This window comes from Salvia miltiorrhiza, chromosome 3, assembly GCF_028751815.1.
Source record: "Salvia miltiorrhiza cultivar Shanhuang (shh) chromosome 3, IMPLAD_Smil_shh, whole genome shotgun sequence".
Lineage (NCBI taxonomy): Eukaryota > Viridiplantae > Streptophyta > Magnoliopsida > Lamiales > Lamiaceae > Salvia > Salvia miltiorrhiza.
Window position 1 is genome coordinate 14,202,882 of NC_080389.1, and position 26,833 is coordinate 14,229,714.

At 41.2% G+C, this 26,833-nt stretch overlaps 1 protein-coding gene across 1 annotated transcript; it reads right to left on the reverse strand.

Annotated features, from left to right (window-relative positions):
* Positions 1-17,631: 17,631 nt before the first annotated feature.
* On the reverse strand, positions 17,632-24,182 carry LOC131017746 (6,7,8-trihydroxycoumarin synthase-like). The gene is made up of 2 exons (XM_057946465.1): positions 23,292-24,182; positions 17,632-18,379 (listed from the first exon to the last, which is right to left on the reverse strand). Exons 1-2 carry the CDS (start codon positions 24,180-24,182, stop codon positions 17,765-17,767), a joined length of 1,506 nt encoding a protein of 501 aa, XP_057802448.1. The 3' UTR covers positions 17,632-17,764.
* Positions 24,183-26,833: the final 2,651 nt, after the last annotated feature.

The window sequence follows — 26,833 nt, forward strand, 5'->3', positions numbered from 1 at the left end:
CTGACGCTGGCGCTTCTCTGCTCTAGACTTTGACTTCTCTGACTCTAGAGGAAAGGGTTATTTCTCTGCTCTGGAGATGTCGGCTTCGCTTCTCCGATATTCCGCGGATTTCTCTGGACTGGCTTTTGATTCATCTGCTCTGGCATTCCAGAACACTTAGAAAACGCCTAAGTCATCCAAAATTCTCCAAAATTGCATTCTTTCATCTCGAAAGCCTAAATCTCCTGCAACGCATAAAATACACCATAAACGTACCAATTTCCAGAAGATTATCTTAAAACACGCACAAACAAACCCCTAAAAATAGAGTAATTTAAGCATAAATCACTTAGCCAGTTGGCTCTTCAGGTACCTTGCATTTTACATTTTTATTTTAAAAATTTAAATTACTAACCTCTTGACTGTTCTGGTGGAGCCCATTTCTCTGAAGAAAACCCTTCCTCTGGAGAGGATTATTTCTCTGTTCTGACATTACCTATTTTATTTCCTTACAGGTGGAGTCTCGGCTCTGGGGAGCCGTCCAGTGTATCCACGATTATGATGTGATGGAGAAAGAGAGAGAGAAAGAGCAGGCGGATATTGCCAAGCGTGATGACGACGTCGCCGGGGTGGTGGAGCGTCTCAGTAAAGCTGAAGCGAAGATTGCCGAGCTAAAGGCTCAGCTGGCCCACGCAGAGGTGGAGAAGGACTCCTTGACCTCTGAACTGACGAGGGTGACTAAGGAGAGTCACGTGAGCCTTGCCAGATTCAAGGCGGGGTATGAAAGAGACTACAAGGAGGCCAGACGTGGCTGGAGGAGAACACTTGTGGAGGCTCAGGACCGTGCTTATGTCCTAGGAGCGCGAGATCAGCGTCTGGAGTATTTCTTATCTCCACAAGGCCATCACTTCCTGGGGGTGATGTTGGAGGGCACCTTGGCGGCCTTCAAACAAACTCTAGAGTATTTGGAGGACTTCGGGCCCCTCTTCGCTTACGTAATAAAGTAGTCCGCCACAAAGACGTTAGAGATGGCGGGGGCGACCCCAGAGCAGCTTGCTACCTTGGATTTACGAGCCTTGATGGAGAACCTCAAGGATGAGGACATAAACAAGGTGATGGGGATCACCGAGAATTCCCCGGGGAGGCCGGGGTGGTGGTATCCTGTGCTGGAGAAGGCCCTTCCCTATTTTGCCTTTGGGGTCGGGTCTGACTCATTGCCCTCTGCTCCAATGTATATGCCTGCCTTCTCTACTTCCCTGGTGGGCTTCGTGAACCGGCTACGGGATCCCACTGGCAGCAGCACCCGGACATTTTCTCAATATAGCATGGCGCCTCCCCTGCCCTCTGACCTGGCGACCTCAGCTTTTGAAGACTCTGCTTCCTCCTCCTCCGCGGTGGACCAGCTTTTTACCCTGTATAGAGACGAAAAAATATATGTACAAGAAGCTGTGAAGCTGCTGGACGTGGAATCCCGTCTCCCGAAGATGAAGGAAACTGGCATGCTGCCGGTGTTTACAGAGGGGGCTCCTTTTGGCCAGGTCTCTGCAAGTGGTGTCCCTCCTCTGGTTTCCTCTGCCTCTGCTCCCGCTTCCTCTGCTCCGCCCTCTTGATGGCCCTGATCTCTCTTCTATCTTGACAAACATTCTTGTAACCTTTTAATTTGTAAAAACTTGGCACTTACTTTTGGATTTTGATGTATAGCTTGCCCTCTTGGTATTTTTTGAATGAAATTACTTCACCACTTGACTCGCCTTTAGATTTCTGCGCTGGTCCTGCCTTCCTTCGTGCTTTATGTCATTTTGTTGTTTGTTGATGTTGAGCTTGCGTTCCCAGATCTCGATCTGTGATGTGTGTTTTTGATGTTGATGTTGATGTCTGTCTTTGTTGAAATTTGAGTGACTCATCTGCTGGGCACTTCTTTAGTTAAGCCCTCCGTGCTAGCTTTTCTCGTTTCTTTGATTTTCCTCTCGGGTATTTCCACAACTCCTCTGGCGAGGATTTTAGTGACCCCTCTGACGAGGATTTTGGTGACTCATCTGGCGAGGATTTTGCTGACTCATCTGGCGAGGATTTTGCTGACTCCTCTGGCGAGGGTTTTGGTGTTGCTTCCCGTCCAAGCATTCCTTTGCTGCTTCCCATCCAAGCATTCCTTTGCTGCTTCACATCCAAGCTTGAACACTCTACGCGGAGCATGGAAGACCCGGGGGGTGCAACCAACTTTTGCGGCTTACGATTAAATAGTAACCCTCTGCGCGGAGCATGGAGGACCCGGGGGGTGCAACCAACTTTCGCGGCTTACGATTAAATAGTAACCCTCTGCGCGGAGCATGGAGGACCCGGGGGGTGCAACCAACTTTCGCGGCTTACGATTAAACGAACACCCTACACGGAGCATGGAAAACCCGGAGGGTGCGACCAGCTTTCGTGACTTACGGTTAAGTGCAACCTCTGCGCGGAGCATGGAGGACCCGGGGGGTGCAAACAACTTTCGCGGCTTATGATTAAGTGCAATCTCTGCGCGGAGCATGGAGGGCCCGGGTGGCGCAACCAACTTTCGCGGCTTACGATTAAACGAACACCCTGCACGGAGCATGGAAAACCCGGAGGGTGCGACCAACTTTCGTGACTTACGGTTAAGTGCAACCTCTGCGCGGAGCATGGAGGATCCGGGGGGTGCAACCAACTTTCGCGGCTTATGATTAAGTGCAACCTCTGCGCGGAGCATGGAGGGCCCGGGTGGCACAACCAACTTTCGCGGCTTACGATTAAACGAACACCCTGCACGGAGCATGGAAAACCCGGAGGGTGCGACCAGCTTTCGTGACTTACGGTTAAGTGCAACCTCTGCGCGGAGCATGGAGGACCCGGGGGGTGCAACCAACTTTCGCGGCTTATGATTAAGTGCAACCTCTGCGCGGAGCATGGAGGGCCCGGATGGCGCAACCAACTTTCGCGGCTTACGATAGCTTCTCTCTGCGCGGAGCATGGAAGACCTTGGGGGTGCAACCAACTTTCGCGGCTTACGATAGCTTCCCTCTGCGCGGAGCATGGAAGACCCTGGGGGTGCAACCAACTTTCGCGGCTTACGATAGCATCCCTCTGCGCGGAGCATGGAGGGCCCGGATGGCGCAACCAACTTTCGCGGCTTACGATAGCTTCCCTCTGCACCGGTGATAGCGTAATCCTTCTGCTCTGGCGGTAGCATAATTCCTCTGCTTTTTCCTTGACTTGCTGAGAAGCAATTTTTGAATTTTTGAATTTGAAAATTGGGAACTACGGGTATACACCCTACTCCCCCCTCTGGTAACATGTGCAATGCCTTGCATGAACATGTAGGCCCAATATTCTTTATTCCTGCTCAGGCCCATAAACTCGCGTGAGCCCATCACCTCTGAACCCCTTTTCAAGCCCAACCCCTCTCTCTATATATACCCTCTATCCTTTACAACCTAGCTTAAAATCCCTCATCTTCTTTCCACCGTCCCAATCTGATTTTCTCTCAAACCCTAACTCTCTCAACCCTTTGCCTTTCGAATCCCTCCTTATTTTGGTTATAATTCACTCAATTGGGGGAAGAAGTCCTGTATGAAATTACACAGTATTAGAGACAGGACTTCCCCCAATTGAGTGTTTTGTCGCCGGAATCTTGAAGATAGTCATCTCGTTGCTCCCCTCTGATTTTGGTGTTTTGCCTTCCTTCCCAATGACCTCCCGGATTCATCCCTAGCTTGGTTATAAAGCACCCAATTGCAGGAAGTCCTGTTCAGGGCACTCACATCTTTAAAGGCTTCGCCCTTCCCTTTGTGTTTCCGGGGTAAATCTCCGGTATTGTGGTTGCAAGGAGCAGGCTTCCGGCAATCGGGAGCATTATCATCAGCTTCCTAAGATCTGGATGTTGGTTGGCCTGTTCTTCTTCTGTACTCTTTCTTTTTGGCACTTTGACTTGTTGTTTTTTTTTTATGTTCTGCAGGCGTGGGGTAGATCTGGAGTAGATCTGAGGAATGAGCATGTCCCGACGGAGAAGGAGAGCTCGAAGTGTTGGCGCATGGAAGAGAAGTCATCATTCCCTGATGTTTGCTTTCCCTTTGACCTGCTAAGAAGCAGTTTTTGTATTTGTTTCTCCCTTGTCCTGCTAGGAAGCAATTTGTATTTTGAATTTATAAATTGTGGGCTAGGGGTATACACCCTACTCCCCCCTCTGGTGACATGTGCAATGCTCTGCATGAACATGTTAAGTAGCATGTGTAATGTAAAAAAGCGATAATTAAAGTAAATGAAACAACACCAAGGAATTCTCTAGAACCACATATCTGTCTTATTGATATTATGGCCCCGGACCTCATTAAAACCCCTGTGGGGAAAAAGAGTATCCGGTCTACATTGGCATCAGTCCTGCTGAGTAACAGTTATACATAAAACTTTTTGATGGTATTAATATTCCACGGTCTGGGCAGAGCTCTGCCATCTGGATCCGATAATATGTACGCTCCGCCCCCTAAGACCTCTGTGACGATGAACGGTCCTTCCCAATTAGCTTCGAACTTGCCCACTGCCTTTAATGCATCGGCTCGCTTGAGAACCAGGTCCCCTTTAGCTAATTTCCTCGCTCTGACTCTCTTGTCATACCCTGCCTTGATGATGCTCTTGTATTTGGCTGCTCTGACCCGGGCCTCATCCCTCTGTGCTTCCACCAAATCCAACTCTGCTCGGCGGAGTTCAGCATTGTGCTCAGTGTTGTAAGTGGTAATCCGATACGACTCCAACCTTGCCTCCGCTGGTATCACCGCGTTAGATCCATACACTAGCGTGAATGGTGCTTCGCCCGTGGCTGTCTTTGGGCTAGTGCGATAGGCCCAAAGTACAGTATCCAGCTCCTCAACCCATTTGCCTCTGCTCTGGTTCAGCCTCTTCTTAATCCCTTCGCATATTGTTCTGTTAGCCAGTTCCACTTGTTCATTTGCCTGTGGGTGAGCCACCGAGACGAACCGTTGGGTGATGTCCATCCTGTCACAGAAATCCGCAATCCGCTGCCCTGTGAACTGAGTTCCATTATCTGAGACAATAATCCTGGGGACCCCATACCGGCAACATATATTTCGCCAGATAAATCGCTCCACCGTCACCTCGTCAATCTTAGCCACTGCCTCAGCTTCAACCCACTTTGAGAAGTAATCCACCGCTACAATAAGAAAGCACTTGCCCCCTGGTGCCGTGGGCAACTTCCCAACGATGTCTATGCCCCACTTATCAAATGGGCATGCCGCGTACATGACTTCCATAGTTTCCCCTGGAACGTTGATTCTCCCGGCATGTCTCTGACAAGCTTCGCACTTGCGAACGAATTCCCTGGCATCCTTGTTGATGTTAGGCCAATAGAAACCCGCCCGGATGATTTTGCGTACAAGATCCCGGAATCCCGTGTGCCCACCACAGCAACCTGCATGAATTTCTTTCAAAGTAAAATTAGCCTCATCTGGAGATAAGCATTTTAATAAGGGTTGGGTAAAAGATCTCTTGTAGAGCTGGTCGTTGATCAAGCAATAATTTTCATATCGAGCCCTCTGATTAGATTCCTTGTTCAACCGGAGCCCGCCAGTCGTCTCTGATTTCCACTGAGAAGACCTGTGAAGTCCCCATTTCTCTGGTATCACAGAGTAAAATGATCTCATCGCTCCACGTTTGTTCCACTGCGCTAGCCATGCGTGCCAGTAAGTCTGTCTTTGTGTTCTCCTCCCGAGAAATCTGCTCGATTTTGAATTCCATGAACTTGTCTTTCATTTCGCTGATTTTGCAGTGGTATGCTTTCATCCGCTGATCCTTGATACTATAACCCCCAGAATATTGTTGGGCCACTAACTGGGAGTCTGTATTGATGATGACGCATTCAGCCTTGAGCTCTGCCAGGATGTGCGCCCCTCTGACCACGACTTCATACTCAGCCTCATTGTTGGACATTCGGCAAGTGAATTTTATGGCAAACTGATATGTCCCATACCCTGGTGATGTGATATACACCCCGATTCCGCACCCTTCTTTCGTTACTGATCCGTCCACAAAAGCAACCCAAATTCTGGTACAGGGCGGCGAGTAGTTTCTTGGATGAAATCCGCCAGAGCTTGTGCTTTGATCGCTGTCCTGGGCTCATACTCCACGTCGTACTCTCCCAACTCCACAGCCCACTTCACCATTCTTCCCGAAAAATCCGGGCACCCCAGCACTTGTCGAAAAGGCAGGGCAGTGCGCACCACTACCCGATGTGACAAAAAATATGGCCTTAATTTTCTCGTCGTGACCATGACTGCCAGAGCAGCCTTCTCAATCTCTGTGTAGTTTAGCTCAGGACCCTGGATGATTCTGCTGACAAAGTAAATTGGCCTCTGATGACTTCCTTCTTCTCTGATGAGCACAGAACTGACTGATTCCTCCCCCACGGCTATGTAGAGATACAATGTTTCTCCCAGGACCGGCTTGGTCAGAGTCGGGAGCTTCACCAAGTAAACTTTGAGATCCTCAAATGCCGCACGGCACTCATCTGTCCATAGAAATTTGGTTCCCTTTCGTAAGATTTTGAAGAACGGCATGTTGCGCTCTGCCGATCTTGAGATAAACCTGCTCAGAGCAGTGATGCGCCCGTTCAGAGTCTGCACTTCCTTGATTCCTCTGGGTGGCGTCATTTCCATGATGGCCTTTACTTTTTCCGAATTGACCTCAATCCCTGCGGGCGTAACTTTGTAGCCCAAGAACTTCCATGTAGTGACCCCAAAAGTGCATTTCGCTGGATTCAGCATGAGCCGGTGATTTCTGACCACCGTGAAGATCTCCTCCAGATCAGAGACGTAATCCTCTACCCTGACACTCCACACGAGCATATCATCCACATACACTGAGATATTTTTAGCGAGCTGTTCTTTGAAGATTTTTTTCATCATCCGCTGATACGTGGCCCCCGCATTTTTCAAACCAAACGGCATACTCCTCCAGCCATAAACCCCACAACAGACGGCAAAGGCCGTTTTAGCAATGTCTCCCTTATTCATTTTGACCTGGTGATATCCCTGATATGCGTCCATCATGGATAATAAGGCGCAACCCGAGGTGGAATCCACCAGCTTATCAATCCTCGGCAGAGGATAGTGGTCCTTTGGGCAGGCGGCGTTCAGATCTTTGAAGTCGACACACATCCTCCAAGTATTTGTTTTCTTGGGTACCATCACCGCATTTGAGATCCACTCTGGGTATTGCACTTCCTCAATGTGCCCTGCTTCCAACAACCCATAGACTTGCTCCCTGATTGCAGCGTCCTTCTCGGCTCCAAAATTCCTCGTTCGTTGCTTTACTGGCTTGATTTTAGGATCCACATTAAGGCAATACTCTGCTAACCCTCTGTCAATTCCCTTTAAGTCGGCCGTGCTGAATGCGAACACATCCGCATTTCTTCGCAAGCAGCTTATGAGCTCCTCTCTGACCTGGTCGCTAATAGAAGACCCGACTTTGGTCTGAAAACCCTCCTTCCCCGGAAACAATTCGATCATGTTGCACACATCGCTTGTAGAAACCAGAGCGGTCTTCTCTGTACTGTCCCTGTCTTTTAGTAAGTCCGCTAATTCCTGACGTTCCTCTGCCGGGGCATGTATTTCGCCCACTTTCCCTTTCTTTCGTGCATCTAATCCCTCTGTCTTTCTTTCCCTTTTCTGCCCTGCTGAGTGTGTAAGTATTTGTACATGGCATGTTTTTGATGTCGTTTGGTCCCCATAGACTTCTCCCACTCTTCCCCCGTCGATGGAGAATTTCATCTTCAAATGGAACATGGAGATTACTGCCCGGAACGCCATCAAAGCGGGCCATCCGAGTATTACATTGTAGGATGGCTTTGGCATATCCACCACCAAGAATCGCACCATTCTAGTCTTGCTGTTGGCAGCTGCAGTGCCGAGAGTTAATGGCAATTCCACATAACCCAACGGCATGACCATTTCTCCCCCGAACCCAAATAAAGGGGCATTCGTCGGCTCGATATGTACCTCGATTCCCATGTTTTGAAGGCACTCCCAATACAAGATATTCATCGCGCTGCCCGAGTCTATGAAGACACGGTGAATAATGCAGCCAGCAATGTCTGCCATAATAACCAGCGCATCATCATGTGGGTACATTAATGTGCGTAGATCCTCTGCCCCAAAAGTGATAGCCGGCTCCTCTGCCACGCTTGTAATCTCCATGACCCGTTTAGGGTAGTACCCCGACTTGACTGCCCGCACAACTTGTTTCTTGGCCCTATTCGACGTGGGCAACCCATTTTCTCCACAGATCATATGAACTTCCCTCCTATACGGGAAAGGAGGTGCTTGTCTGTCCGGCCCCTCTCTGCGGTTATCCCGATTCTCATCGGGTCTGCGATCCCTATTATTCCCCTACTCTTGTCGCTGATCCCGGTTATTTCTCTGATCCCTCTGATCACGATGATCCCTCTAATCCCTATGATCCCTCTGATCATTCCGTCTCTGGCCCTCGTTTCCTCTGTCAATGAACTGGTCAAGATTTCCCTGACGCACTAGTAGTTCCAACTGGTGCTTGAGGTGTCCACAATATTTGGTGTAATGTCCATAAGAGTTGTGATATTCGCAAAGCTTGTTGTTGGGCCCCTCCTGTGGTGGCCCCACCCGATAAGTTCCTGGTGCCCGAAAGAATAGTTGATCTTTTATCAACTGAAAAATTTCTTCTTGTGGTTTATTCAAAGGCGTGTATTCAGTAAATCGCGTGACTTCGTTCACCGTACGTTGTTGCCGGGGCGACATTTCTCCCTGGGGTGGGAGTACTCTCGGAGGCAACCCCCTGAACGGGGCCCTATCCTGGTGTCGCTGTCTTTCTGGTGCTTCCTCAGCCCTCTTGGCCTTGTGTTTATCATTTTCCGCTTTTCTCGCCATCTTGGCGTCCTCCAACTGCAAGTAGCCTGGCAACCTTGCCATAATATCATCAAAATCCTTTGCAGGACGGATCTGTAGCTCGTCAAAGAAGAGCCCCGGCTTGAGCCCTCTGACATAGGCGCAATTTTTGATCTGTGATTCCGCCTCTGGCACCTCCAGAGCAGCGAGATTGAACCTGGCGGTGTATTCCCTCAGTGTTTCATTTTGGTCTTGTTTGATATCCATCAGCGAAAGGGCTGACTTCCCTACCCTTCGCGAGCTTGCGAACTGACGTAGGAAACGAATCTGCAAATCCTCAAAGGAGTGAATAGAATTCGGGGCAAGCGTCCCAAACCACAACTGAGCTGGTCCGGTCAGAGTAGTGGAGAAGATGCGGCACTTGATGCCCTCAGTATACATATGCAGTGTGACCAACCCCTCAAACCGATTGAGGTGTACCTCCGGGTCGGTAGTGCCATCATAGTCTAGCGAGATGGGCTTGTAGCTTCTGGGTAAGGTATCGGCCAGAATGTAGTCAGAGAAAGGACTGCGGTTGTTGCTAGGATGAAACCTTGAAGTCTTGGCCCTTTTATCCTCCTTATATCTCCCCTGCTCCCTTCTGTCCTTTGGCGCGTCATGAGCGTGACGCTTGTGAGCCCTATGCCCTGGTCGGCCAGAGGAATACTCCAGCTCCCTTTCCTCTGACCTTTCTGTGTACCGTGATCTCTCTGAACGATGGGACCTCTCTGCCCGGTGCGACTTCTCTGACCTCTGCCCCCTATTGTCCCTCCGGGATTTCTTCCTCAAAGATTCTTCCAGATCCTGGAGTTGGTGTTTCAGTTGCGACACTTGGTCTTTCAGCCGCATTTTCTCCCTTGGCCTCTCCTCCTCGAACACAGGGGAGATGGATTGACTGTCAGATTCACCCACCCTCTCCTTCATGACAACGCTGTTGAGCCTAGCGCGGCTCCCCTCTGGCCTTCTTTCCAAATCCCGATCAGCAGGGACCCTTTGCAGCTCCCCAGGCATCACAGCCTGCTTGTTGATTACCAGATTGTTTGCCTCCTGAGCAGCAGGAGGTGGGGCCTCAGTGCCCTGCAGAGTGGCCGCTCCCACCAGTGGAGCTACAGTTGGGACGGTGGATAGCATAGGAGTCCCCAGCGCCTGACGCATAGTAGCGTAGTTGAGTAGAGCCATCATTTGCTCTGCCAGCCCGAAGTTGAGTTGTCCCCCACGAGACGTAGAAGCCATGCCTGGCATCTCTGAACCCGGTGTCACCAGAGCAGATCTCTGGAAGCTAGCATTCAGCCCTGTCAGCGAAGTGGCGGAGATAGCCGGAAAACCTGGCGGCGCAGTGAAGGTGGTGTTGCCCTGCAGGCCATTGAACAGTGAGGTAGGCACCTCAGTAGTGAGAGCAGCGGAGTCAAACTCCTTTTCCAAGGCACGGTGAGCATCAGAAGATCCCATGGTACCTACACATAAACAGGGTGAGAAAAAATCTAGACGATAAACGAGTAGATCCTCATTTATTAATTGAAATCCTGATATGAGAAATCCCGAACACCGGCGCAGAGGCTGTTAAAAAATTCCCCTCAAGATAACTCTATACACTGGGAAATAAACCCAGGGCATAGATTGAAATAACAGGGCCCAAATAACAGAAGTTTCCCTTGTGAACTCGTATTAAGATCCGGCAGGAGAAACAGAGTAAGAAACCCCAAAAATAGACACAAACAGAGCAACCACCAAGAAGCTTGTTAGCGCAGTACGTTAGGCATGATATAAAATACGAATTATGCAAGAAAACGAACGTCGTAACCTAAAATTACCACGATCGCACACTAAAATAACCACAAAACCCAAAAACAACAGAGTTATCACAACAATCAGCCGGATTACTAGCATAGCGCGTTAAACAGGGTATAAAACGAAAATTAGCCGAAGAAAACATGGAGAACAACGATAATTATCACCCTTAAGTAAAAAACAGTCGCAAATCAATAGCGCAAGTTTAACACCACAGAAACAGAGTACCACCCCATAATCCACCGATAGAAAACGAAGATTAACCGCAAAAACTTGGATAATATCTATAATTATCACCCTTAAACGAAGAACACCCGCAAATCAATAGCACAAAACCAATCATAACAAAAACAGAGTACTAATCGGCATATTACCGGTGTAAAACCCGTACATCAACAGTAAACACCCAAGGTAACAGAAATAAAGTATGAATCAACATGTCATCGGTGCAAAACCCGTAAAACCACAACAAAAACCCAACACAACCAAAAACAGAGTACCACATCCCGATCCACCGGTAGAAAACATCAGATCTGTAAGTAAAACCCCAAGTCTACGAAGAAACCTTGCATTCACCCACAATTAAACCGATCAATCAGTAAATAAACACAAATCCCCCCAATTCCCGATTTACGACTTTCACCACCTTTCCCCATGCATTAAAAACGTAGTTAAACACAGATCGCAGAAGCTTAAAAGCAAATCAGCCCGAAAAACGTAATTAAAAGATCGAAATCATCTGGGTGCCCGAATTATCGGCTCAAACGGTACCGACACACGCAAACCCGATTGGAATTTCAGATCTGCATGCGCCGGCGACCACGGACTCACATCCTAGCTCAGTTATTTTCCCACAGACGGCGCAGTTGGTGAATCAAGGAACCAACACCTAAACTACAAAGCAGAAATCATAAACTATACCTAGTGTGAATGATCGGAGAAGGCAAAGTAAATAATCGGAAATCTTAGCACGAGAGAGAAAAGTAGCTGTTGTATTCAAAAACAAGAGATAGCGTGAAAATACAATGCACGAGCTCGAGGCCTATTTATAGATTACATAGGAGGGCAAAATAGTAAAATCAATGCTAAGGCATGCATTCGGCGTGATCGAGGGGTATTTCGGTAAATTTGCCTTCACTCGGTAAATTTGCCTTCACGCGGGAAATCTCCCGCGTTTCTGGCGACTCTGCTGATGAAGACCGTTCCTCTGGCGAAAGCGCCTTCTCTGGCGAAGATGACTTCTCTGGCGAAGGTGGCTCCTCTGGCGAAGGTGACCTCTCTGGCAAAGGTGGCTTCTCTGGCGAACATGCTTCCTCTGGCAAGAGCCATTCCTCTGGTAAAGCTGGTTCTTCTGGCGAGTGTGATTCCTCTGGCAAGGATGATTCCTCTGGCAGGAGTGACTCTTCTGGCGAAGATGACTTCTCTGGCATGTTCATTCAGGTGGTGGGGCTGATTCCTCTGATTTATATCATTTCCCTACTCTACACATATCACTCCTCATCAGTAACAAACGCTTCTACTTTGGAGGAACAAATTGCTGACCTAGCTAAGCTTGTTGAAAACATGAACAAGCATATATTGGAGCAAGACGCCAAGATCTCAAAGCTCATCTTAGAGAAAGGAGAAGGAAGTCGAGTGAATGACGAAAAAAATGAAGAAAGCGATGATTTAGAGTCATTCGAGAAACACCATGAAGAAAAGACGCCTCCTAAGAACATCGAAGTCTCTGCCGATGGTTTCATTCAAATCGACCAACTCAAAGAGTTCATTGAAGGAACAATGAAGGCTAGTGGCAACTCGAAGTCATCTATGATCTACTCTAAGCCTTAGGCATTTAAATGGGCTAAACTTTGCTCAAATTAAATATTGAAAATGGGCTTTGTTTACAAAGAACTCTACATAAGTGGACCTATATATTATTTGGTCATTTTACCTACGTGGCTTTGGTATATATAAATCAAATATGTTATATAGCTTGATTATTGGTCATTTCTTCAATTATTTTGGGGCAAAATTCAATTGATATGAAATGGACTATTACAATAAATAGTCTCATTATTGGATCAATTTGAATTACAAATTCAAATTCAAGAACTCCTAAATACGAGTATAAACTATTTACAAAATCAAAGCCAAATTCAAAAACTCTTAAATACGAGTATAAACTATTTACAAAGTCAAAATGAAATCCAAATTCAAGAACTCCTAAATATGAGTATAAACTATTTACAAATTCAAATTCAAGAACTCCTAAATATGAGTATAAACTATTTACAAATTCAAATTCAAGAACTCCTTAATATGAGTTTAAACTATTAAATAAGTTCGAGACTCGTCCATTTCCAAAGACAAGATGTCCATGAACAAGTCTCGATGTGGCAATTTGTAGGCAATTAAATTTATAGCATATTAAATCCTGCCATGTGGAAATTATAAATTAAATATGAAATTATATATTTTATTTTATATTTTGGAATTAAATTAAATATTATTTCAAGATTAAATAAATATATAATTCATATTTGATTAAGTGGATTTATTGACCAATCAGAAATTGACATGTGGAAAATCTACATAAAATATTTAATATTTTATGTAGATAAATACAAATATTGAGGAGCCAATCAAATCGCGCCACCTCAGCCCTAAAAGCCCAATATGACAGGCCAAAGCCCACAGCCCACTCCATTCTTCACCTATAAATATGGGTCATTTGTGGAGTCAAGGGGGACAGAAATCATTTGAGAGCTCAAGCATTGAAGGTGTAATTCTCTACGACGAAGTCATCTCCAACAATCAAGGCGTTCTGCAAAGAAGATCAAAGAGTTCTTCATCAAATTCATCCAAGTCAACGTTTGATTCAGAAATAAGGTGGAAGCCCTCTGGATTATCGTTATCAAATCAAATTCAAGTCAACATTCAAGTTCAAGGAGATCAAGAAATTACATTTCCCTCCAAGGATTTGAAGAAGTTTGAAGAGGAGAATCAGAGGATTAAAGTAGAGAATCGCAACCCGCAATAAATTCATTTCAATCCACATATTTTGGATTTGTACACATTTTTTTGTATTTCATTAAATTGAATACAATAAAATTTGTGTTTACAGAGGAAACTTCCTAAAATTTAGGTAAACATGAAATGAATTTTTATTATGCTCAGAATAATGTATTAAGATTTCAATATTCACACATGATTAGGGATGTCAATCGGGCCAGCCCACCAGGTTTTCGGGCTAATCCTATCGAGTTCCGGGTTAATCGGGTGCGGGCTAATAGGGCTGGAGATTTTTTCGGGTTATAAATCTCCAACCCTAACCCTAAACGTTCGGGTTTCATAATGATCTAATGTATAATGGCGTAAAAATAAGGTTATCATTTGTATTTTATTATTCTTAATGATCTAATGTATATTGTATAAAATATACATAGATATTAAAGATATAAATTATATAGCAAAACATGAAATGCAAAAATATAATATATTCAAGATTACATAACATATAAAATAAGTTTTTTTTAGTCTATATAAAATAGGTTAATAACAATAAAATGTTTAACTTTGTTAAAAAAATAAAAATAAAATATTCAACAATATCAAAGAAAAAAAGCATCTAAAAAATCTCAAACCCTAAAAGCCTAAACTCTAATGTATTTTAAAATTCAATTTAAAAAAAAATCAGTAGCCCAACGGGCTGGCCCGCCAACCCTACGGGCTGACCCGCTTCAACCCGCTAGCCCATAATCTAGTTGCGATTTTTCAACCCTAACCCTATAACTACGAAAATTGCGTAAAAAGAAGATATTCCGGAATATACCCTGGCTTGAACCGAGCCAAAGCATGAGATTCAATTCTATATCTTGTTTTAGCTTTCACTTAACAAAAGTTTACCAAACTTCCGTTCTACCGAAAGGGGGCCGGAGTATATCCTTCTCGATTGGACAACCCCTAGGCTTTTATTCTTCTTGGCCCTTATTTGCGCTATCTCACCACTTGGTGGTGTGGATTTGTGCTGAAAAGGTATATCCTGGGCAACGCTTTGATAAGTATGCCCTTCTGGGTGACGGTCATCGCGGATAAGAGGGTTTTTGTCGGGTTATTCTGGTCGGCCCACGGGTTTCAGGTTGGATTGACATCCCTACACATGATCTCTATAAACCTCAAATTTATATAAGCAAATTTCTTTAACAAACAACAACTAAGTTTGGTGACCATAAGGGACATTCTCTCTCCAACATATTGGCTAATATGTCAGGGATCCCATTCCCGATCACCCGTCTTATTACAATTTTGAAGTTTAATTAAGAAACAATGTAGTTGGATGACCATAATGAAGATCGAAAATCAAATTTTGGCCTATAATCTTCAAACCACAAAATTTGACCATTAATTAGGCGGTATGCCTAATATACCCTTTTTAGCTCGGCCGCTGGGGACTTTGAGCGCTCGCGGGATGCTCGTGGGTGAATAGCGCGGCCACTGGAAGCTTATGGGTGAGTTGCACGCTCGCGGGAAAAAGCTAGCGCCCGCTGCACGTATGACACTTATGGCACTAATAGTGCCATACGTGCCAAGATGAGCATTTTACTTGGTTTTATTTTGAATTTCCGTTGGCACTTATGGCACTAATAGTGTCATAAGTGCCAAAAGAACCATTTTAAACACTTCCCCGTAGGGTTTAGATGTTCCATTTAGGATTTAGATTATTCATTTAGGGTTTAGATGATCCATTTAGGATTTAGATGATACATTTCAGGTTTTTTGTTTGTTTGTTTTTTTCATGTGCTTCATCTTCTTCACATCGTGATTTATTCATTATATTGTTGTTGTTTCTGTATTTGTACTGCATGTATGACATTTATGGCACTAATAGTGTCATAAGTGCTAAAATGACCATTTTACTTGGTTTTATTTTGAATTTCCGTTGGCACTTATGGCACTTACTTGGTTTTATTTTGAATTTTCGTTGGCACTTATGGCACTAATTTAGCAATCTTAATAAGAGAGTAGTGGGGTACTATTGGGAGGAATAGTACTGTAGAAAAAATAGTGCCCATGGCATTTTCGTAATTTTCGTTCCATTTGTGACTTTTTTCCAATATTTGACTCTGCTTTATCTTATCTGATTCAAAAAAAATTGTTTTTCACTCTATGTTTCTCTGTGATACAGTTCCGGCAATGAATGGAAAATGAGTTCTGCCGTAAGAATCTCCCCCAAATTCAACGGTGAAAGTGCAAAGTCTGATCAAAATTCAACCAAAAATCACACTAGAGAAATCCATTACACCAACAAAACAAGAAGGTGAGCTTTTATTTCATAAACCTGCATTTTATCATTAAATAATCTGATAAACCCTTGAATTTTTTCACAAAACTGAGCACACCACACCATAATAGAACTATTGTCTTGGGGCTGGGTTTCTTGCGTTGAGGGTGCCGGTCAGCGTTAGCATCGGCAGCAGCTTAGGTGTGCTGACGATTGGGAACGACCAGTCTTGGCTGAGTTGTGGCTCAATTTCTTGTGTTGTTGTCTGTGTTGAGAGTTCTGGTTGGCGGCGGCATCGGCGCAGTTTTCTTAGCTGCTGATTGTTGGGCCGAGCTGAGGAGAGTGGATCGACGATAGGGAACGGTGGTGAGATATAGGCCGACGGCTGATTGATGGAGAGAACAAACTGTTCTGGTTATTCGCCGGAAATTAAGAAGAAGGGGAAAGAAGAAGAAGAAGAAGAAGAAGAAGAAGAAGAAGAAGAAGAAGAAGAAGAAGAAGAGGGATTTGGGATTTGATAGTTGGGGAGATTCACTCTCTGTTGCAAATGTGAAGTGCAGAGACAGATGAAGCTGTGAGAGAGAGAGAGAGAGAGAGAGAGAGTTAACAGGATACACAAAGAGAGGAGACTATGGGTGCAACCGAGACTGCGAGAGCACCGTGGAACAGGGGCAGTATATTGTGGGGATTTTAAATAGTGTGTGTTTGGAATGGATCATGAGTACAAATGATGATAATGAAATATTGTTGGATTTGATAATAAGGATTAAGGAATGGGCCTAGAGTTTTAACTTAAACTTATTTTGATTAATTAATTGAATATAATTGATTTAATTATTGTTTGATTTACTACTTTTACAATGTTTACTGATTGAAGTAATTTCCGGAGGTATATTGGAAGTACTAGACAAAAATATAATCGGGTGCTTCCAAAATAGGGATGCTCGATATAATTATGTATAGTCAATAGGATTTTAGTTTATTTGTTCATTCTTAATTTTTAATTATGAATAAGTAGGATTTTAAAATAAACTATTTATTTTAACAGTGCTTTGGTCTCCACTCTATACCTTGGCGACCCCTCTCTTGGTCCCTGATTTCATCTTGTTTTCTTGATTTTCAAGCTTTCCAAGCTCGTCTCTTCAATTCTCGTGCCCAAAAAACTTCAAACTCCAACCTCAAACCTTCATAAACGATGCTATGCTTATAAATCACACAAACCTGCACCAAAACAACCTTATACCCAAACATATTATCTGAAAATTAAAGAATATAAAATACATACCAAATGATATCAAAATCAAGCACAATCCTAACACTCAAGCTATAATATATCAATAAAAACATATGCAAAATTAGTTTTTATCAAGTTTAAATACATGTAGTCAACACACATCCTCTAGGTATTATCTCTCTCTTCTACAAGTATAACTGGAGCACCAAATAGGATCCTACTACGCTGAATAATTCCATCCTTTAGTAGTCTTGCTGTGATTTTCTCAATTTCATTCTTATGCATGTTGTTTCTTAATCGCAAGGCTATTTTAGTTATCTATTACACATATTAAAACATGAATTTTCAATTAGAATTTTTTTTTCAAATCAATTGATGTGATTAGAATAAAGGCTTATTTGTATGCTTATCGAGTTCGTGGATTTCATGGATTTGTATCTGTGTTCTTCTCACTAAATCTCAACTCTATATTAGAAATATTTTAGTACATTCTACATAACATTGATATGTTATCTAGTAATAGATATATCTGTCAAACATATCACGTTTTATTCTATTGGAATAACACATGACAATTTCCTAAATTGTACCATATTTCTCAGGAACTAGTAGAAGTGCATTTTTCTTAGCCACTGCGAGTCCAGGCATTGGAGCTGTATCCACATCTTCTTCTCGGATCCCTAATGGCAATTGCCAATTAAAACGATAGAGCAAGTTTGCAACAATAAGCTCCACATTCACAAGCCCCATAACCATACCAGGGCAGATTCTTCGGCCCGATCCGAAGGGAGTGAGCTCGAAATCTTTTCCTTTTAAGTCGATATTGTTATTCAAGAACCTCTCTGGCACGAACTCATCTGGATTTTCCCAATACTCGGGATCTCTTGAGACTGCCCATACGTTAACATACACGATTGTCTTGGGTTGAATTTCATAGCCATCTAGAATGCCCTTTTTGATTGTTTCTCTTGGTGCGAGAAGTGGGCCGGAAGGGTATAGTCGGAAAGACTCCATGATGACTGCTTTTAGGTAGGGAAGCTTTGGCAGATCATCTTCATCTACTTTGCCCTTTTTGCCTACAGAATTTCTGATTTCTGATTGCAATTTTTTCATGACGCTGGGAGCTTTGATCAGTGCTGTCATCGCCCAAATGACTGCTGTGGAACTTGTCTCTGCACCAGCTACAAATATGTTCTACAAAAGTTTGAGAAAATCGATCTTTTTTTGTTAACTTGGTAGAAAAATTTATTGTATTATAAAGAAGGATTGATCATAAAAGAAGCATTATTCTACAAAAGTTTGAGAAGAGTGGTATAGGGTTCGGTCATGTTGAAAACCAATCTTACTCTGTTAGTCAAGTACAATATAATAGAATCTTGAACTTGTCTGTATGAAAGATGTGAAGTCTGAGCAAGAGTACAAGGGTCATGTGGAAAACATAATACATGGTCATGATCCATACACACATAATAGAATCTTGAAGTAGGTGAAAATGTTGTCAGGGAAAATTATGCTGTATTTAGTGCTTGCTAATGAGTCAACGGGACCAGTAAAATCCTATAGTGGAACCTAAGACAGCAAATAACCATACCTAAACTGATAGTCCTGCTCATATGTGCATAAGTTTGAATTCTGTTACCAATTTAAGCCACAGAAGCTTCAAAGTTTGTGACTACAGATGCACTTAGATACACATGGTTCTCAACGTCTCATGTCACATTCTAGATGCTAGGGATTTAGGTTCAACGTATTTAAGAAACTGATATCATCAGCAATCTGTAGTGGCAACCACGAGCAGCTTCTCACTTATGTCATATGTTCCTTCCTACTTCAAGGTCAAGCACTTCTAAAGGGTATCTGTGAAGGATGTGGCATGCTGGACCATTTTTAAAGCTAAAATCATACATATTGACTTTGACAGAACTAATCCTTAAGTGCAGGCCCATCTATACAAAACTAAATTATCTCTCTTCATGTAAAAGTGAAGATCCTTTTTGTTTCCTGAACTTAAGAGAGTGAAGTTTCTGAAAACAACATTTCCTGTTCACAAACCATGTCATGTCATTGACTCGTCGTATGTACATACCATTTTTGTCCATACAACCTGGGAAAGAGTCCCTTCTTACATTTCCTACATGTTCGTACTTACTGGAACATTCACCAGCTAATAGTTATTTTTGTTATCTAAATTCTGAATTAGTAACATTCAGTAAGAATCTTGAGATGGATACAGTCTTAAAAGTAAATTAAATAACAGGGATTTCTCAGTAGATGAGATCCACCATGTCTATCAGAATATAGATAACGTGTACGAGCGAAGAACAAATAGCAACTTTTGCACACAAATCTCACCTCGAGAATTGTATAAATTAGTATAGTTGTATCTCCATCAATGACAACACTTTTAAGAAGTGAACTGTGGCGCCGACCATAGGCTAGTAACAGGTGGTCTGAGGTTGGAGAGAAATGCAGTTGGAAGAGAGACAATCAAGGAAAGTTTGGAAGTGGACTATTATTCAAATTTTCTTCTAAGCTCATTTTCCCTTAGAATGATGTACATAGGCTGTTAGCACTTAGCACCAATAGAAAAAGGAACCAAACTATCATCCAACTATTCACCAAAAAAAAAAAAACTATTCCATCGTTCCACATGTATATGAAGTTTTCCTAGATGTTTATAGTCCAATAATCTTTTACATATAGCACACCTGTATTGAGGTCAAACAATGAGCAGCTCTGATTGCTCGGGATGGCAGAGAATCACGATGAAATTCAGAGAAGTGATCGAGCCAATTAAAACGGAAATTGCTTAAATCTATTAAAAACGGAAAAAAATTAAACGTCATATCTAGAATGTTGGAAACAAAATTCACAGATCTGATACCAAAAGGAATCATCACATTACACGGCGAGATGGAGATAAGAGAGAGAGAGATAGCGAGGGGCAGAGAGAGATCGAGAGCAAAGGAGATCGAGAGGCACGGAGAGATGGAGAGAAAGATAGGGGGTTTACCTGAGATGGAGGAGTGGCGATGCGACGAGCACGGCGGTGGCTGCGCGCTGATTTGTGATGGGAGGACTGGGCACGACCCTTGCCTTCGTCGGGTGCGCGTGAGTGAGGATGTGAGATGTGGAGCAGGGGACGGCGCTGGCGTCGCCAATTTCAGAGGCGGCGACAGCCGGCCTCGCCGGAGCTATTCGCGGCGGACGAGAAAGAGAGAAAGACGCTCCGGTGCACGGCATCGACTTTGCTGGAGTTTCAGAGCCGCGGAGGGCGGCGATGCCGCCGGAAGTTGCAGCAGGGTGGCGACGATTTGGGCAGAGGAAGAGCTAGGGCACGATTTAGATGAAGGAGAAAAATTGGGGCTTTTCATCTTCGCCTTCTCTCAGTGGTGGCTCTTCACGGCAGGGCAGAAGGAATATCGCCGAGGCTAGGTGAGGCTGGGCGGAGGTCGAGCGACGAGGGGGGTGAGGTGTCGGTGGCGGTGCGAGGCTGGGTGAGGCGCCGGTGCGATGCAACAGTGGGTGCAGTGAGGCTGAGAGAGATCTGTTTTGGGACGACTGGGAGAGAGAGCGGCGCAAACGTGTGAGAGAGAAGAGTTAGGTTAATTTTTTTTAATTATGTCATCTATTCGGGGATGCCGCGTCGTCTATTTTGGTAAAGACGACAACAGTGTTAATGTCGTCTATTATGTTGATAGAAAGCGGCCATAGACAACGCCCCTTAAACTCGTCGTCTATAATTATATAGACGACGTGCTTAAGGCTCGTTGTCTATGGCCGCTTTCTAATAGACGACATTTTAAGCGAGGCACGTTGTCTATTATCATATTAGACGACATGTTTGGTTGTGTGTTGTCTATTCCCTTGCTCATAGACAACGCGAATTTAAAATACGTCGTCTATCACCTTATTACACAACATGCTTTGTTCAATGTCGTCTATTTTATGTAGTCTATGATCTAAATTCTTGTAGTGAGCATTACTATATATGTAAAAAAATTATCATAGAAAAATATTGTATTCTTAAAATACCCATTTCAAAATCATACAATCAATCAAGATAAATAGACTAAGTGCTTGTTTGGTTCAAGTAGAAGAATAGAAAGAATTAAATAAAAGGGAGGAATGGTAATTAACAATAACTGTTATTTTATTTAGTGTTTGGTTCACAAATAGAAATTAATCACTAGTAAGAGATTTCTTTTCTTTTGTTTCTCTAATATTAATACAAGAGGTAACAAATTGAGTGATTGAGTTTTCATTAAGTAATGGTAAAAATTAACTCATTACTCAAACCAAACAAAAAGCATTGGATTCTATTATATCCCTTTTAAAGCTCTCCAAAAAAGCCCAACCAAACATGGGCAAAATTGAACTCTAGTTGACAGCTCATATGACTATCTTGGTTCCTAATTTATATTTTAAACTGAATTTTTATTTTAGTTCATCTTCACACACACACACATATAGGGATTGGATCAAATAAAAACCTTTCTTAATGTAAGAACTACAAACCACTTTGCACTTTTATTTTGATAAATCTATACTAATATAAAAAGAACCTAAGGAGCCTAAGGCACCACTTATGGATTGTCTATTTTACCCCTATCATATATTTTATATTATATATTTATAAGATAAATCTAATACTTTATAATAATCCAAAATAAAACATAGGCATTTTAATAAGGGGTTTTTGCAAATAAAATCACGAACAATTTTAAATTTGCAATTTTAACGCGACTTTTGAAGTGTGGCGAATTAAATCATAACCTTTTCAATTTTTGCAATTTCGTCCCCTCAATTTTTTCCGGCCACCGGAGTGATGAATTGGAGCTTATGTGGATTATTTTTTTCCACGTAATTAATTTCTAACTAAGATTAAATTGCTGACTAAAATTAAAACAAAATCAAAACCTAATTCTTTTATTTTACAAAATCAAAACCTAATTCTTTTATTTTACTTCTTTTTCGTCTTTTATAAAAATATATTTGATGTGTATCTTAAGTTAAAGATTATGACAAGATCTTCAATTTGATTTAAAATTCATTAAGTATGAATTTGAAATAAATAATTTATTATAATTTAAAATTTTAAAGTGATTGTTTTTCTCCCTCCTATCTCTTTTACAATATTCTTTATGTTTTTCTCTTTCTCCTTATTTTGTTATTATATTATTTCTATTTGTATCTCTTTCTCCTACAAAATTTAATGGGGGTGGGTATTTTTATATATATACACAAATTTATATATCTTCTCTTCTCTTTTGATTAAAAAAACATAATATTTATTTGTTGAATTATTTTATCAAAACATACATCACTCCGGTGGCCGGAAAAAATTGAGGGGACGAAATTGCAAAAATTGAAAAGGTTATGATTTAATTCGCCACATTTCAAAAGTCGCGTTAAAATTGCAAATTTAAAATTGTTCGTGATTTTATTTGCAAAAATCCCTTTTAATAATTCAAACTTGATAATAGTAGACTTCTTATTGCATTAGAATTCTATTTAACTTTACATGTATTGGATCTAATACTTTATAATAATCAAAACTAAAACATAGACATTTTAATAATTTAAACTAAAACGTACTTACATCAAATTATAAATATGATAAGAGTAGATTTGTAATTGCATTAGAATTATATTTATTATCTAATAAAAGTAATGAATTAATAGATTTTCTAAAATAATAGATTATCAAATAAAATAATATTAATTACACGTACAGCATACGTTCTTTCTGCTAGTTACATAAGTAAGTAAATAAATTTAAAGATCGTACGACGGAGGACTCGAACCTTAACATTAACCTCCTACCACTAGGACAACACACAGTAAAACCACTTGCACTTAACCTACTTGACTTAAAAGCATCTGCACTTAAACAATTTTTTTTTTAAACCTCAAACTTTGCAGACAATTTAAGTTTTAATTTGTATATGTACTACTAAAGAATCCTACGAGCTGATTCACCTTTTCCAAACCGAATTCTGAAATGCAGGCCGCAGATTTTGAGATTTTTAAAAAACAAACGAAAGTTCATGTTTTTGCATAAGTCCTCAAAGGATAAAGTGAAAGAGAATCAAATCATAATTACCATTAGTAAGGCTTTGATGTTATTCCAATTGAGATCAATGGGGGAAGACTTGTCTTCTTTAAGCTTGATCAAAGTATCAAGAATATCTTCCTCCTCTTCCATTTTCTTCGCCCTCCTTGGATCGAGATGCTCGTCGATGAGTTCCTGGTAGAACGAATCGTGATTCTCGAAGATCCTATCAAGTCTCTTCAACGATCCAACGAGTTTATCCACCCAACCGAGTGTAGGAATGTAATCAGATACAAAGAAGGCGAGCGAGATGGACATAATTTCTTCTAGAAGCTTCTTGAATCGCCTCATTTCGGATCCGTGATGGTCGTATCTCTTACCGAAAGCAATTCTGCATATCAAACTGCTGCCGAGAGCCATTGCCATCTCACTCAAATTCACAACCTCATGTGAGGAAGCAGATTTGGAAATCTTGGCGATCATAACAGAGATTTCGTCTTCACGAATGGGGCGAAAGGATTGAATCTTTTTGGGGCTGAAGAGATGAATGTTTGTCATTTTTCTCATCTCTCTCCAATAATCGTTGTATGGTGAGAAGACAATGTCTGAGTATTGGTATGTAAGTTTTTGCATAACAATGGATTTTGGTCTGCTACAAAATGCCAAATCTTGAGTTTGGAGAACTTCTTTTGCCAATCTTGGTGAGGAAACAGCAATTAGAGGGACAGAGCCTAATTTCATGTGAATGATAGGAGAGTTGTATTTCTTGGAGAGGCGCCATAGGTAAATGTGTAGGTCGCCGGCAGTGGCGAGCTGGTGGAGGTTTCCGATCAACGGCAAGCGCCGGGGACCCGGCGGGAGGTTTGATTTTGTTGTTTTTCGAGTTTGATGGAGGAGATAGATAAATATTATGGGAAGAAATATGGATAATAGAAGTATCATTTTTGGATTTCGTGCTAGATATTTGGGAGTGTAGATATGGAGAGCCTGACATAGTGTATAAATACTAACAATGTTGCTATAGTTACAAAAAAAATAATAGTAAGATTTCCCCAATTAAGGTTTAATTAGAAAAATATACTCCCTCCGTCCCAATATTGTTGGCCACATTTCCTTTTTAGTTTGTCCCACTATTGTTGGCCACTTTCCTAAAATGGAAATATTTATCACATTCAATCTCTTATTTTATTACATTCTCTCTCCTACTTTATCATTCTCTCTCCTACTTTATCACATTCTCTCTCCTACTTTATCATTATCTCTCCTACTTTATCACATTCTCTCTCCTACTTTATCATTTTATACTATATTACCCACACACTTAAAATACTAATCTACAACTCCTTAATTCCCGTGCCGAAACCAAATGTGGCCAACAATATTGGGACGGAGGGAGTATTTGGTTATAACTGAATATAGTTTGAAGTCATGATGTGGACAAAGCAAATGCCTATTTAATATTTCTTATGTCCCCTTTATTTAATATTGTTAATTTATAAAAAAAAATACTTCTTCTGTCCTTGAAAAAAAAAGTACTCCTATTTATGTTAAGAAAAAATAATCAATTTTTGGAGTCATGACAAATCATATGATAGGCCCCGGCCCGTTCTCCACTCACAAAATAATTAATTATTATTATTAACACTCTTTTAATGAGACCACTTTTATTAAATCCGTGTCATTTTTTCATAGGACTATTTTTCAAGGATGAATGGAATACGTAGCTAAGAATTCAGAGAACACTGCGCGCGTATGGGTTCCCAAGCCCAAATTCAATCGTTTCAGGTAAATTTATGGAACTATTAATGAATTATCTTCAACACATACAAAACATTTTCATGAATTTTCATAAGCAGAAAGTGCAAGCTGGATCCCCAATTGCAGTGTTCTGCAACATCTACTAATGCAAGTATATATGGATGATCCGAGAAAATTTAAAAATATACCACATAGTTTTCTATAAATACAAAATCTGAGCCTGTTCATGAATTTTCATAAGCAAAATTTAGTAAGTTTTAATTTTTCTTAAAATGTGGAGGTTATCTTTAGATGCAATGGAAGACGTAGCATAATGATGCAAATAAAGGTAACATATACAATCTATAAAACATAATCTTGAAGACAAAAATAATCAACGGCAGAGCACAAAAGACCCATCGGCAAAGTAGGTTTAACGATTCTCAAGCTTTGTGTAGAAGATCATAAACAAATATTATTGCAAGAAAGATTGATATATAGTAGAAAAATCATTTTGATTTGAGAGTTAGTCTAGACAAGGAGAGTGGGGAGAGCAAGAGTTATGAGTAGACATTGTTTTCCAAAAATAAATGGAAAACACACTCTTTTAGCCCCATATATTAACTTACTCCATAAATTAACTTAATGACTTTTTTTGTCTGAATTTAATCAATACATTATATTCAAGGCTCTTAGATTGATTTAATGACAATTTTAGCCTGTTGGTAATTTTCAATGTCAGGAAGTCCAGTTGGTAGCCGGATTTTATTCGTGGCATTTTCACCCATGTAATTTTAGTGATGTAGAAAAATCATCAAGACATGCATTCACATCATAATAAAAAAATGCGGAAAAGTATTATTAAATACACACGGATCCCAAACGTATATTCTTTTATTTTTCAACACTATGCATTTTTGTGTTCAAACAGTTTAATTTACCTAAGACAAATTTTAATTTTTTGGGATGATATTCGACAGATATATGAAATTTTCATCTTAAATGGCTCTTTGTTCAACTCTTTCGAAATCATAAGAACATGTGCTTTGTCTTTTGGGTACGTTTGAGACACTATGAAAAAGGTTTTTATTAGTGACATAATTGGTAACTAATATTCGAGTCATAAAAATTAGTGGCGTTTTAAAATGTAACTATTAGTGATTAGCTACATATATCATATATCAAATGTTACTAATTTTTATGACACACATAATAGCTACCAATCCTCATATAATTAATGGATTTTTTTTATATTTTTTTTGTAGCAAGAATCCTCACATTTCTTTCATTCTTTCTGTTTTGAAAAGTAATTAGAGCTATGACATGATGTTTGAATTGGACATTTTCAATATTTTATTATTCTCGAAAGAAAAGATTATTCTTCTTACCTAACAAATGTAACCCAACAATGGTAAATATCACAATATTACAAAATCATGAAAATTGAATTTAATCCAACAATGAACACGTGCAAAGTGTGTAATATAAGAAGTCAATTGGGTACCGTCAAAACTAAAGAAACATTATTGTATAATACAGAAGAAGGTTCTTAGCTAGGTTTCTAAAACGGCAATATAATAATATAATATGCTATGTCAATTTATCATAAATATAATCCATAAGGGGTTAGTCTATTACTAGCATTTAAAGTATATGCAATAAATGAAGTCAACTGAATACCGCCAAAATTAAATAAACATTAATGTGTATATTTAGCACTACTCAAACATTATTGCATAATAAAGAAGAATGGTTCTATAGCCCGGTTTCTAAAACGGCAATAATAATATATATAATATGGAATGTCCATTTATCATAAATATAATAATTCATAAGAGTTGTATCCTATTTAAAAA

Bases quoted from the DNA above. Each gene is read 5' to 3' on its own strand.
- LOC131017746 (XM_057946465.1), bottom strand. From the start codon at position 24,182: ATGATACTTCTATTATCCATATTTCTTCCCATAATATTTATCTATCTC. The intron at 18,380-23,291 runs GTAATTATGATT...AAACTTTTGTAG, and splicing joins ACATCAAAGCCTTACTAATG to AACATATTTGTAGCTGGTGC.